This window comes from Podarcis liolepis (genome assembly GCF_965112155.1).
Source record: "Podarcis liolepis genome assembly, chromosome: 5".
Taxonomy (NCBI): Eukaryota; Metazoa; Chordata; class Lepidosauria; order Squamata; family Lacertidae; genus Podarcis; species Podarcis liolepis.
Window position 1 is genome coordinate 62,197,850 of NC_139556.1, and position 14,950 is coordinate 62,212,799.

Below are 14,950 nucleotides of genomic sequence, written 5' to 3' on the forward strand. Positions count from 1 at the left end.
CCAGAAATAATACCTCAGGTTAAGAACTTTGCTTCAGGATGAGAACAGAAATCGTGCGGCAGCAGCAGGAGGCCCCATTATATAACCTGAAGTGGTGCTTCAGGTTAAGAACAGTTTCAGGTTAAGAAAGGACCTCTGGAATGATTTAAGTACTTAACCAGAGGTACTACCACTGTATAAGTAAAACCTAAGCAAGTATACCTGCTGTGAGGTGCTGCCTGGTAACCAACTGCCAAAGCTTCTCTTAGTATATCACTTGCCAGTTGCTCTGTGGCCTGTTATAAAGAGGGTTTCAAGGACAGAGAACATAAACAGTTAAGAGATGCTTTTAATCATCACAAACCATGTCTTATAAAATCGACACATCCCCATGCACAAATTACAAAGAACGATACGTTTGTTCAACTTGTCAACACCATACCTATATAAATGTATATAAAAACAGGACTTTGGCCATGCAGTCTCATATAAGCCACAACTTAATTTTTCTGCATTTCACTCAACAAGCTATGACTTGATTTCACACTGTTGAATGACAGAAAGTTTTCGAACAGTTTACCTTTAAAACCATATCTTCTATTACGGACGCATAGACGTTCTTGTGCAGCTCTACAGGCTGAAAGGAAATTCCTATCTATAAAACGAGAGGGTGAATAAAAGGTTACTGCTCTTGACTACTAAACAAAGGAGCAGACAAATAGGACCAAAACATTCTGGTAAAACGGGATTCTGACAACCTGACAGAACTACTTGCTGGCATGGTGGGGAGGGGGAGATGTGTGGAAGGCACATCACAGGAAAACTTCTGGCTCCCCCAGTTGGGCCTGCCCACTCTGTGTTGAGCCCCATTATCTTTCTGCTATGGGCTAAACGTCACCATCTCCACATCAGGTCCTGGGGTTCTTGTTATCAGTTTAAGTTACTCTTCCTCAACCTAGTGGCTCTTCCCGATGTTTCAGGCAACAGCTCCCATCATCTCCAGCCAGCAAAACAGATAAGCATGGGGAGGACACCAGACTGGGAAAAGCTGGTGTAGGCAACTTGAGGGTGGGGATTAAGTTCCAGGCAGTCTAGGAGTACCAGCAAGCTCCAACCAGCCTTGTAAAGAAAAAGTCAACAGCTTGCAAGTATCACAGGACAAATGTATTATACTGTCAAGAGCTTGAGGCAGTGAATAATTCTTCATCTAGCTAGGAAGAGCATTTATCTCTGTACCTGCTCCACTGTCTCGCGCACAAACTCTGATGTAGGTTGGGGTGCCAAGTAGAACTTTGCTTCCTCTTGTTTCTCCTCTGGTTCCTTTTTAATGTTTATTTTCAGAGGCTCAGCAACGTTGATGATGTCTATTTCCTCGTCATTGTCTGGCTCTTGCTTGAGGAACCGCTCCAGCTCTTCCAGCTTTTGACATAGTTCTTCCCCAGTGGTGTAAGAAGATGAGCATTCTTTCCCAAGAAGCAATCGGGAAGACAGAAAGAGGATTTACAAACAGATCTGTATCTAGTGACAGATGGGTGCAACTAACAGGCATTCGGAGTTCGTGCTGAACCGCAAGGAGGAAAAAGCCCTAATTGCTACCGCCCAACACCAGAACATGGTTTCCAGTGGCAACATCCTGCCATCTCAAGTTGCCATCATCGTTATGCCTGAAAAGGAGCCCAGAAAAATGGAGACACTTGTGCTGTGGATGGACTGACATTTCTCAAAGCAACCTGCCTCATTCTGCTACAGTGACTCCAGTCCCACAGCAGCTGTGTAACCAGATAAGCATTACAGGTTTGCAACCACACTCAGTCAAGCTTTAGTCTTATTGAAATAAATGGGATTTTTTATTAACTTGTTCCATTGATTGACAGAACTAATTTAAGTCCAGATTCATCCTAAAGTGAGGGAGCGTGGCTATGGATAAAAATGCCTGTTTCACTGCCCTCCTTGTAAAAAAAAAAAAAAGCAAGTCAGAGCTGTTCACTCTGGAACTGGAGCGAGGAAACACACTGTTCAGTAAACATAAGAATTTTCGTTTATAGATATTACCGTGACGAAGGAGGGAGCTTTAAAAAGCAACTTATACGCAGCGGGCATCAACATTTCAAGAGCCTTTTACTAACAATTGCAAAACTGCTCTGGAGGAGTGGGGTACTTGGCTCCAGTCATATCACAGGTCTTTGTCTAGGGATGGGGAGCCTGTGGCTTTTTAGTAGCTGACTGTAAATCAGGGGCCAGCAACTTTTTCCAGCTGTGGGCCAGTCCACTGTCCCTCAGACCATGTGGTGGGCTGGACTATATTTTGACAAAAAATAAAAATGAACGAATTCTTATGCCCCACAAATAACCCAGAGATGCATTTTAGATAAAAGGACACATTCTACTCATGTAAAAACACGCTGATTCCCGGACCATCCTCGGGCCGGATTGAGAAGGTGATTGGGCCGGATACGGCCCCCAGACCTTAGGTTGCTTACCCCTGCTGTAAACCTTAGCAGGCTAATACAGTGGTACCTCAGGTTACATGCACTTCAGGTTACACACTCCGCTTAGCCAGAAATAGTGCTTCAGGTTAAGAACTTTGCTTCAGGATGTGAACAGAAATCGTGCTCTGGCGGTGCGGCGGCAGCAGGATGCCCCATTAGCTAAAGTGGTGCTTCAGGTTAAGAACAGTTTCAGGTTAAGTATGGACCTCCAGAACGAATTAAGTACTTAACCTGAGGTACCACTGTACAAGTGCAGGCAATCCTTCAGGCATCCTGGCCTCAAACTGCATAGGACAGCCTTTCCCAACCTGTGGGTCCCCAGATGTTGTTGGACTACAATTCCCATCACCCCTAACTAGCAAGGCCAGAGCTCAGGGATGATGGGAGTTGTAGTCCAACAACATCTGGGGACCCACAGGTTGAGAACTGCTGGCATAGGACATTAAAGACAGCACTCTGCATTGGCTGCCCATTGCTTTCCAGGCCCAAATAAAGAGGTTACAGAATCACACCTGTTTTTAGCCCTAAGGCAAATGATTTGTAGAACAAATTGTTCCAAACATGAAAGAAATATTTTCAAAGTGAAAAGGAGATGTCCCCCCCCCCCCCCAGCATCGGGATCCAAGGGTAGCAACAAAGGGGGAAAGAAAATGCTTCCATTTGCAACACATTAATTTAGAATCGGGCACTAACTTTACAAATTTGATCACATGTTACGGGCAGAAGGAAAGCAAGACCACCTCTCTTATTTTACCTCTTCTCCAAAACAATATGGATGCCTATGGGGTCAGATGTGCAAGTCTAGAGCTTTTCTCTAGGAAACGTTACCCATAAAACAAACACATGGCAGATGCACAGAGTGGGCAAGCATACAGAATGCCCTGCTCTCGTTCTCTCACCACCTCCCCAGTAGAGCACAAGGAGAAACCAGTGTAGACAACGGAGAGAAAGTGACCCACTCTCATCAGGAGAAAGCACTTCCTTTTCAAGCTCTTTAAAATGGTTAAAATGGTACAATTGTGAAGTTCTATAGACCAACAGAAACACACTCCAGGAATCCACATCAGAGTGAGTCGTGCATATAGCAAGAACTGGGCCACTGAGGCATGCTGCCTGCTTTTGTGTTAGTCCACTCCAGGCTTGACTGCAGTCTTTCTAGATGTGACGTTCCCTACAGAACATGTTCTAGATCCATGTATATCAGGAAGCCAGGGATGGTCAGCAGAAACCTAAACCCACCCCTCCCCTCCCTTTCCATGTCCTCCTTTTTAATATTACGTCGAGTGCTTTCCAGTAAAATCTGATTTTTTGCTTCTATTTCTGCAGTTTCAAGTTTTGGATAGAAAAACCCAGATACATCTTCTGCATTGCAGAATGAATGAACAGATGCTGAATCATTCCTTCTGCCTATTCCTGCTTTAATCCCCAATCTTGCTGCCACTTAAAACCCAACCCACTCTTTCCCAACAAGCAAGCACCCGCCATTCTGGCAAGAGCATAAAAAAATATCAACTTTCAGTAGAAGTCATTTAGGAATAGAAAGCTTCTGAATTATGTCTGCCAAATGAAATTGAAACTTTCAGGAGAGACAGATTGGACAAGTAAGGGAGGGCAGCAATTCTGTTTCCAAAATCAATTATGGATTTTGCAAAACAATGTTTGCTAGCTCCTAACCTATCTCAATTTGGAAGAGCTTCCAAATGAGCAAATTAGCAGCATGCTCTGTCTATACAGTAGGGCTAGGGAACCTCAGGCCTGGTGGTCAAATGTGGTGCTCCAAGCTTCTCTATCCAGCTCTCAGGATTTCCTCCCAGGCCATCCCCTCTCCCCAAGTCCTGATCTACACCCTCCGTGCATGCTTTTGCCTGGCTGGAATGTGTCCATGCATTGCACTAATGCCTGCAAGATGGAGAGACATGGGTGTTTAGAAACTACCACTGTATATCTTGAATTACTGCACAGAGGTAAGAAGCGCATCAATTGTTCTGCCTGTTTTAGCCATTGCCATTGTTGGCAAGGTGGCCCCTTGAAGACTGACCTGGAAGAAATGTGGCCCTTGGGATAGAAAGGATTCCCCACCCCTCATAACAGAAAGGCAATCCAGCACAGTTAAATAGTGCACCATAAATATACCATGCCGTGCAACACGGAATCTAGATTCGCTTTTGTAAAAATCAGGTACAACTTAGGTTCCGGACTGCCACGTTTTCACCCACTGGGGCTCCTGTCCCTCTAATGGTGGTGGTGGCCTGAAAAACCTTGTAGTTTCTTTTGAATCTCACCAAACCCAAAGGAGCATCGAATCAGAGCAAATTTTCTTAAATTCAGTGGGTTCTTTGGGATCCCAAAAGCAAAAACTGAAACGGACAGAACAGAACTAAACTGGCGCCAGGGGCTTATAAATGGAACTCTGGAGGTGGTGCGTTGTTAAATCATCACCAAGGTACAGATGTTTTGAGATTCTAAAATAAGACTCCTTACCTGGCTCGTTGTCTATTTGTGTCAGCACATCTTCTATGGAATCTTCATTCCTCAGAGTTTCCGGGTCAGGTGGTGTGTAGCCACGGGAGCGACACCAATTTACAACCTGCTTTGTTTTCAAGGGGGCAATACTGTGAAATTTTGGGTGTTTCTCTATGATTTCTTGGAGGATCTTCCTTATTGTCAGTGCTCGTTGCCACTATAACAGGGGGAAATCCAGAAAGGACAAGAGCTAAGATTTAGAACAAAACCCCCCTGTTTTTATCCATCTTTTACAACTTTAGAATAGGATCAATTATGGTAAATTAGTAAAAACAAAACAAAACACCATTGTAGTTCATTGCAGAAAAACAACAACCAAGAGCACTGCAGATATAGTTCTTGTAGCAAAAAGCTTTTGAAACAGGAATGCATTTCATCAGATCCATGATGAAAAATAGAACATTATGAAAATAGCTGCTTTTACATATTATCCCCCAGAGTGCTTAAAAAATAGTTATGGGTTCAGTTCCTTGATCAGTGTATGGCCTTAGATTTTCAATCCGTAAACTAAGGTTGATGGTGATTTCTTAGTGTATTTCTAGATTAGGCATAGGCAAACTCCGGCCCTCCACATATTTGGGACTACAATTCCCATCATCCCTAGCTAACAGTACCAGTGGTCAGGGATGATGGGAATTGTAGTCCCAAACATCTGGAGGGCCGGAGTTTGCCTATGCCTGTTCTAGATCATTCAAAGAACAAGGGATACTTAAATTGTGCAGGGCCCAAGCATCAGGTTTTTTTTGGGGGGGGGGGGCATTACAAACTTGCACCATCAGCCCCTTGCCACACACACAGCACAGTCCCTTCCTGTACAATTTCATGAATCATGCTCCCAGCCTCCCTCCCTGTTTGCAGCCTGAAACAGTCTGACAAAGCTTGCTAACTATTTTGTTACTTGCAGAGAGGCAAATGGGTCTATTGTTGCAGCCTGCTACATCTGGGGGGACAATGTGTGCCTTGTTTGGGTGCCCTCCCTACTTTCCTGTATTCTGTGCACAACAGAGGGGTCATTTTGTGAAACAGGAAAGAGAAACAGAAGAACAAATAAGGGAAAAACAAAACAAGAAGAAATGAATAGCAAATCCTCTGTCCAAAGACGGGCCAAGAAGTTAGTCATAGTATGTTTAACAATGGTAATAAATCTCCAATGGGAAATTAAACTGAAGGTGTCCTTAATTTCATTGTTTTTACTAATGTAAACCTGCCTTTCATTTCATTACAGCTCTCATGATCCCCCCCCCACTGAAGTGTTTAGCAAGTGTTTGCCACTTTCCTTGGATACATAGCGGGGGGGGGGGTCCAATTTCTATTACACACCCTCTTTTAATCAGTTCAAGGCAACATACAGTTTCTCCACCTTTTATTAGCAAAGCATTCCTGCAAAGTAGGTTAGACTGAGACTGTATGACTGGTCGAGGTAACCCAGCAAGCTTCATGGCTGCATGAAGAAACCTTGTCTTCCCAATTCTTGGTCCCAAACTCTTAACCATTAAACCATGCTGCCTCCTGACTAACTCCATATGATCTAGGTTATTCAGACAAAACTTGGACATCTCAGAATGAGGATATGGTAGAAGTCTCAAAGAACCACGTTTCCATTTCTTATATTACCATCGCCATCATCCACCCTTCAGCAGGCAGGTTACAACAACTTAAAATTCAGAATAAAAAACAGTTAACGCAAATTAGTCATAGGAATTTACACAATGATTCACACTTAGTGCTAAAAATATCTGGAAGCCTCAAATTTATTTACATTTTATTAAGCCAATATCACTATATTAGAAAAAAGAAAATGGGTATACACAAATACATTAAATATAACCTAGGCTTCTGGAAGAGATTTTAAAAATAAAAATCAGCTCCACAAAGGCACAGATTTCCAGCCAGATATTTCTCTGAGGGTTTAAGCTCATTTTTATAGAGCACATTAAGAAGATTTACCTCTGCAGCTCTCCGTTTTCCAATATTCCAGCTATAATACTGTTCCACAGAACTGGCACAATAAGAGTTGGCATCTTCAGCTAAAAAGCAAGGGGGAAAGCACCAAAAAATATAAATTTTAATAGCTATGAAACTAAATTTATTGTGTGACTGGCTATTCCTGAACATTTTGTTATGCACATCATTTTGCATGAGGGAGAAAGTTCAAGTGTGTTGCGTACATTTCCTGAGCCTCAGAATTAAAAAATAAGCGGCAATCTCATCTAAACACTTACTCCTATGTTCCACCAAAATGAACGATTCAGAGGGTAAGCGAAATGGCTGCCACAGCAGGACATTCTAATAGCAGCAAATCCCTTTCAGGGTTCCCGTTCTTAATAGACAACCCACTCAGTGAATACTGATTCTCCTGTTGCTTTTCCTCAGAGAAAAAGGCTCAAACTCCCTTAGTTACAAGGCATATAGATCACAAGCACTTTCTAAGTTCATATTATCTTATAGTGACCCAAAGGACAAAGCGAAACAAAAGAGGAAAATGGAAACAAGAGTTCTGATTTCTCAAAAATGAAAACTGGTCAGCAGCATCCATAGTAAGGAATTACCTTTGTCCGTTAAACTAGGCTAAGAAAATCACTTCAGGCCAATTGTGTTAAAAAACAACAACACTGCGGAAAGGTATAGAAACTCTGCTGGTAAAAAGAACCCGTAAATGTCAGAAAAGAAAATATAAGAGCAGGAAAGAGGCTTTTTGGGGGGCAAATAATACAAGGCAGAGGTGGAAAACATTGTTTCCCAAATAGGAGGCCCACACAATTACACAGCATTTTTTAAAAAAGAGGCATTACACATATTTATGGCATCTCCTGTCATTACATTTTCTTTACGCCACCTAGTTTTGCACATTTGCTCCTGCTGTTTTCAAGCTTCCCTCAAGCCATGCAAGGTTAGTTACCAGGGAAACATTAACAGTGCTAACAGTATGGGCAGCTTGCAGGTAGGCAATCAATGCATGCTTTAATTAGCAACAGATGGATTAAATTGACAAATGGCTGCAAACAGCTACCAGCAGTGGTAAGATACATCTCTCCGGTCTGTCAGGAAGGCTAAGGATTACTGAGATAAGGCATGTGAAATGCTTTGGAAACTTCATAGTTCCTTCTGAGTATTACTGATGCCACTGTCATCAAGCAACCATTCCCTGACAGGGATAGCCTAGTCATGTTGAACCGTGCTTTGATAACCTCCTGGCAGGATTACTGCAATGTGTTACACAGCTGCTCAAGTTCAACCAGAGCTGTTCAGATGCCTGTTCTTAAAGATCTACTCTGGCTGCCTATTTGCTTCCAAGCCCAAATTAAGGTGTCAGTGCATACTTTCAATGCCCTAAATGGCTTGAGACCCCAAGCACCTGAAGGTGGCAGCATGCAAGAGGGGCATCTGAGGAAGATCTCTAGTAATCTGGAGAGACATTACTTACTTAACAGAGGCATGTTATCCTACCACAAAAGAGAAGGCCTTTTTTGTGGTGGCACCCCAACTTTGATTTTAAGCTGAACTTTTATGTTGTGTGAATTCTATTCACGGTCCAGCACACTACCACTGGCATCTTCCAATAAGGAGTTGTTAAGAAATATTTTAAGCAACATGAATAATGGATTGCAGCCTGCAACACTTACAACTTGTGCAGAGAAGGTTAAGTTAAGGTTAAGATAATAATTTATCACTTATACCCCACCTATCTGGCTGGGTAGTGAGATTGGAATTATACAGAGTACTGAGATTATTCAGATTTCTATGTATTTTGCAAAAAACATCTTTTGTGGCTTCTTGAGTTCTTTTGCTCTTTTCCATGATGAAATCTCAAAGTTAAATGGCAACAGAGGTCATAGTTCACTGGCAAAGAAATTGTTCAATTTGGTTGTGTACTTTTAAATCTTTCATCTACTGATTATGACTACTTTTGTTATGTTTATAATTAGGTAATTTTTTCATGTTCTAAGCTGCCTTAAGCATGGTTTGAATATGGAAAGGTGACACATAAATAAAATGGTGTGTGTGTGTTTGTGTTTTTTTGCAGGTTCTTACTTCTCTCAGCAATCAATGGCACTTTCTTTACTATTGCTGTCAAAAGTTGCTGGAGGTTGTCCAAATACTCTGTCCTGTAAAAAATCAAGAGAGCATGTTTTATATTATCGCTTTTAGGTACCTCCCCCCTCCAAATATGGCCCCCAGTGAGCAATATCCCTATTGCAACTCATGAAGTTTTAACTTGGCAAGAATAATTACCCAATGACATAGTTTCCAAGTTCAGAACTTTCCTCTGCTTTCACTGTCACCTGACCATCTTGGGAGACAAGCGAACTGCAGCTCTGCCCTGCTGAATCAGGCTCCAGCTTAACTTCAGAAGATAAAAGAATAATTAAAATAAATACACCTGTTAAAATTTTTAAAGACATCTGTAGAAAAATATGTTTGCCTAGCCTTGAACCTGCCAATTAGCTAATAAAGGAGTCAAAGCTGTTATTTATAACTCACTAACTGCAATTTTTATATATTTATAGGACAAGAAAAAGACCTTGAGATGATGCTGGCTGGTTACTCCAGGGAATTTGTTACTGGAGCAACCAGGTCCCTGCTTGTCCTCTAAAATATGTGTAAAATCCTGCAATTCATCCAAACAGTTTTAAAATATCCATGCTCTCCTGAAAAGTCTCCATCCAATTCACAGAAAAAAAGAATAATGAGGAAAAGGAGATGGTAGCAGTGTCGGTGGTGGAATTGAAGTCAACAGCACCGTCTAGAATATTGAAATAATTTTCTTTTGGAAGATAATGACCTGAAGTTTCATTTTCCACACAAGAATATTTCTGTTCTGTTATTTTGGAAAATATTTCAGCTGAGACCAGCAGCTTCTTATGGGAGGAATATATTAAAAGCTCATTAGCACTATCCCTAAGACTCCCAAGTGAAACCACTGCTGTACTTCTTGAGCTGCTGAAAAGCATTTTTTAATTAACCATATTTTAGGATACTGCTTACAGAGAAAAATGCACCCATATTGTTATGCCTCAGCAGTATGTGTCTTTGCATGCATTTTTAGTTCTCATGCAGAAAGGAATTTGACCACGGACATATCAGCGCCTTCTGAGTATCTTGTAGCATTGTTCTACTCTACTGCAGACTTATTTATTAAGCTAACAGAGTGATCCACGCTCTCAGTCCTGCTGTCTTGATGGGGCGGAGGTACCTCTACAATGGTGGGAAACAGCTTTGCTGGTGGGGGAGTGGGGCTTGTCTGCCACAGAATTCTCCGGAGGCATGGACCTACTGTTGATAGTATTAGTGTCAGAGGTAGTTGGGGTTAGGGGTCAAACCAGGGCACTTGAGGGATGGGGCTGGATCCAGAGACCTGACCTGCCACTCCTGGGATCAGGCTTATCAGCTATGCCTGGAGCTAGTGTAGTTAATTCTCTTCCCCACTGGTTTCAACAATGAGAGAATGTTAGAAAATGGGAGATCTGCTGGGACAAAAGAAGAAGAAAACCAATGTGCCCACTTCACACTCCCCCCCCGTTACCACTCAGTTTTACTAAGCTCAGAGCCACATTTCTGCATGTACATTTGCCATAAAAGTATCAGGCTGGCAAGTCTTTGTATCCAAGTCAGATCCTGGTAAAAATGTACACATGAAAAATCAAACATAAAATGAATTATATTACAACCACCAATAATGATGTCAGTGATTTTCCACAGGTGAGCAGGGGCAAGGTGTGATCACAATAACAAATAATTTTACCTTTTGCAACAGACACTGCAGAAGGGCTTGGAACAACTGCATTTGTTGAGGTTACGGGTGTAACAGCAGATGCTTTGCTGGATGAAAGTGATTGTATCACTGAGAGAAAAGAAAAATACTGATTTCACATTGATATGTAGATATTTTCATCAAACAAACAAACAAACAAACAAACAAACAGCTAGACAATTGTATTGATCAATTATTTTACTAATCCTTAGCCAGATCAATTGTTTATAGTATTTTGGCACAGAAACTGAAATTCGTCTATAGTAGCTTAAGTCTAGTGTTAGTGTCAGTAGTGTGTGTTATGTATCACATAATAAATAGCTGCACTTGGATGATCATGCCTTGGCTTAATATGTTAAGATATGAACAAGCCTTTTGAGTCTGTGCAAAGATCCACTTTGTACAAGTTGGCAAACAAACCAGGAAGTATCCACCTGACCATAGTTTCTCATTTCATCTAAACCAGGAAAATATGGTTATCAGCTTTGGAACAATTCAGGCTATTCTAGTTTGAAGTTGGCTTAATAACCTGGATTGTTGCAAAGCTCATAACTATAGTTTCCTGGTTAAGATGTAATGGGAAACTATAGTAAACAGACTTCATAATTGGTCAGTTAGTTTTTTGCGCAATCCATATCTTAGTTTCTTAAGCTAATATATGGTTACCTAAACTGTCCAAATACTCTCATCAAAAGCATCTGTACACACTTGTAGTCTTGCCAAACTGCATTTTACCTTTGTTCACGGGCATCAATATTGTTTGGACTCCTCCAGAGGCAGCACTCACACCAAGTTGCTTGAGTTGGCTGGGAACCGTCAAAATAGCTTGCTGGGGACTATTTTGACTGGAGTGGATCTTTAACAATCCTAGAAGAGAAGACATGCTTAAAGAGAGCTCTTGCTCCTTTCTGCACAAGAGACTATGAAATCAGCTCTTCTGTTAACAGCAACAACAAAAAGGGGAGAGATGCTGATAAAAACAGAATTAAGCATCAACTGAAAACCATCACTAAGGAAGCCTTACAATTAAACAGTCAATTTGCAGCTACAATTGAAAAGTCATAATTACAAAAAAATATATAATATAGTTGTTACTGCAAAGATAGTGTTTCTAAAGCAGTGATGCAGCGATGTACCACTGATAAATACTGCCTATCCGGAATAAAGTTCTGTTATATAGAAATGGAGTTGAACAGGTAAATTATGTTGAAGAAAACACACTTCATTCTTGTGATAGAGGAAATTTATAAATTAAAGATATCAAAAGAGAGAAGAAGAAGAAGAAGAATAGTAGCAGCTGCAGGGGAGCCAAATCAGATTGGCAATTGAAATAACCATCAGGAGCTCTTGATCACATATTGTCCACATTAAGTCTAGTTGTGCGTTGTGCGCACCCTTTTAGCGGTCACAGATGTGGAGTTTAGCTGAACCTTAACTTTTCCAAATAGTTACTTACATTAAAAAAAATTAAACCACTTGCTGCCATCTCGAAGTATTTACTATAACTGCTTATATCCCGTATCTTTAAAAAATCCCCCCCCAAATGGCTTACAAACCCCCTCCCCCATAAATAAAAACAATAAAAACACAGATTAAATAAACCAAGGGAAACAAGCAGAAAAGCACAGCAGTAGCAGATTTTAAAACTGTCTGACAGAAATAAAGTTTCCCCCCCCCCCCAGAAGAGGGGAAAGTTGGTGGACTTTCCAGGGAAAAGATTCGGCAATAGTGTTGCCACCACTAAAAAGGCCGCATCCTCGGAACTCGCCAATTGGCACTTTATTAATACTGGGTCAAAGAGCAGATGCTACTCAAAGCTCATGCATACGTGTGAAGGCTGACCTCAAGATACCTTCAAACTCCTAAATGGCCTAGAGGCAGACCAAACACCAGCACTTTTGAATTTCTTTTGAAAGGGGTCAGGCCACAAATACAGTGGCCTAGTTAAAAGGTAAAGGGACCCGCTTTGTTGGCCGAAGGAGCCGGCGTACAGCTTCCGGATCATGTGGCCAGCATGACTAAGCTGAGCCAGAACAGAGCACAGAAATGCCGTTTACCTTCCCGCTGGAGCGGTACCTATTTATCTACTTGCACTTTGACGTGCTTTCGAACTGCTAGGTTGGCAGGAGCAGGGACTGAGCAACGGGAGCTCACCCTGTCACGGGGATTCGAACCGCTGACCTTCTGATCGGCAAGTCCTAGGCTCTGTGGTTTAACCCACAGCGCCACCCGCATCCCAACAGTGGCCTAGTTAGGTGCTCCCAATTCTGCCATTTCAGCACCCAAAATATGAATGCATTATAGGTCTAGATTGAAAAGGTAGCAGGAGCAAAGGAAAGGGAATTTTCCTTACCTGATACTGCAGTTTTCCCAGATGTTGGGGCTGGGGCAGCCACCCAAGAAGCAATGCTTACAACCGCAGATGCATTTGTTTTATTAGGCGCAGCCGATGCTGCTTGCCCTTGGTTGGCAGAAACTTGTGACTGCTGTCCTGTCGCCTTCACTACAGGACCTGCAGCTGGAGATGAGCTAGAACTTGCACTGTCCGCTTGCTGTGTTAAAATGATTGAATATTGGGTTGAAGAACAGCAGCCAGCACGAATTACGAATTCATTCATCCCTTACAAACTTAAATGTGGAAATACACATTACCTTCGCAAACTTGTGCTTTTAGACATGCACATAACCAAGATCATGTGGGGGCCTCTGTGAAGTGCCCCAAGATCTTTGGATGAAGGGCAGTATACAAATTTAATGAATTGTAATAACAATCTGTAGGAGAGAATCACAGAGTGAACAGGAGAGCTGCTTAAGCTCTCCTCTGCCTGCTGATCCAGCCTGGGATCTGTACGCTGCCTGGAGCTCCACTGTGGGAGGCAGGAGAGGTGTACATGTAACAAAAAAATTCTGCAAATTTCTTTGCAAATGCCGCAGAACTAGAGGAGTCAGGGATCAGAGGCAACCACAAATATTGAACTAAAATTCATCTCAATAGTTTGGGTGAATAAGCCAAGCCAAAATATCAAATTGCACCAAGTAATTCATCTCAATATCAAATATTAAATTGCACCAAGTAATTTCTGGTGCTGGAGGAGACTCTTGAGAGTCCCATGGACTGCAAGAAGCTCAAACCTCTCCATTCTTAAGGAAATCAGCCCTGAGTGCTCACTGGAAGGACAGATCCTGAAGCTGAGGCTCTAGTACTTTGGCCACCTCATGAGAAGAGAAGACTCCCTGGAAAAGACCCTGATGTTGGGAAAGATTGAGGGCACAAGGAGAAGGGGACGACAGAGGACGGGATGGTTGGACAGTGTTCTCGAAGCTACAAACATGAGCCTGACCAAACTGTGGGAGGCGGTGGAAGACAGGAGTGCCTGGCGTGCTCTGGTCCATGGGGTCACGAAGAGTCGGACACGACTAAATGACTAAACAACAATTTCTTTTCTTTTTAAGTAAAGCTAGTAGCAAGCAGGACAGTTTCTGAAAATTTAAAATACCCTTTACTTCAAGGGAATCAAAACTGATGAAGTAGAAGATTCTAATTTCACAGACTACTTTCCTGAGCGGTTGCACTTGCACTAGAAACCTGACATACCACTTGACCTCACCTGTGCAACTCCATTTGTTGGCAGAGTCACGGACGACGTTGTCGCTGCAGTAATCACTCCACCAGATACTCTTAGCACAGTGGTGCCAGGTTTTGAGAGCTGTGACGATGCTGGCAAGGTTTTCAGTGTATTATCGGATATTTTCATCAGTGATGCTTGTCCACTGGAAGCTGCCTTTGAAATTAAAATAAAAATTTAAGTGGAAACCGCAACTTCCTGTGAATCAAAGGTTTGCAAAAAATGTGATGAAAACAAGCAGACATTCCTCCCAATCTGTTTTTAAATGCTTTGGGATGGGCCTGGAAACACGGAATACCAAAAAGAAAGTCCCACTGGGTTTGATGGGATTACTTTTCTTTTTCTGTACAACAGATCAATACAGTTACTGTTTTGGAAAGCAAGTGAAAGTAATTCCTTGTTTCTACTTTCCCACTCCTAATCCCACTATTCTGATGAGGAAGTCGAGAACCTTTTTATAGTGTTGAATTTTTCCTTTGATAACAAAAGTCTGCAATAAAGGCTGAGATCCAGGGAGCTACTTTAGACATCCCCAAGGACTTGGGCATGCCCAGGGGCATTTCCAACTATTTCATTTGGAT

The 14,950-nt window shown here is 42.0% G+C and overlaps 1 protein-coding gene across 4 annotated transcripts in view; it reads right to left on the reverse strand.

Moving 5' to 3' along the window:
• The window catches only part of YEATS2 (YEATS domain containing 2), a 39,462-nt gene that overhangs the window by 3,900 nt on the left and 20,612 nt on the right, over positions 1 to 14,950 (reverse strand). For all 4 annotated transcript variants that reach the window (XR_014526759.1, XR_014526760.1, XR_014526761.1 and 1 more), the window contains exons 21-31: positions 14,352 to 14,525; positions 13,097 to 13,295; positions 11,479 to 11,610; positions 10,735 to 10,833; positions 9,225 to 9,336; positions 9,024 to 9,097; positions 6,939 to 7,018; positions 4,950 to 5,148; positions 1,216 to 1,442; positions 560 to 634; positions 202 to 275 (exon numbers count right to left, since the gene is read on the reverse strand). Coding sequence is in view for 1 of the 4 variants with exons in the window: in XM_083505368.1 (XP_083361494.1) it covers positions 202 to 275; positions 560 to 634; positions 1,216 to 1,442; positions 4,950 to 5,148; positions 6,939 to 7,018; positions 9,024 to 9,097; positions 9,225 to 9,336; positions 10,735 to 10,833; positions 11,479 to 11,610; positions 13,097 to 13,295; positions 14,352 to 14,525 (1,445 nt within the window). In the remaining 3 variants the exon portion in view is untranslated. The remainder of the gene's footprint in view (positions 1 to 201; positions 276 to 559; positions 635 to 1,215; positions 1,443 to 4,949; positions 5,149 to 6,938; positions 7,019 to 9,023; positions 9,098 to 9,224; positions 9,337 to 10,734; positions 10,834 to 11,478; positions 11,611 to 13,096; positions 13,296 to 14,351; positions 14,526 to 14,950) is intronic.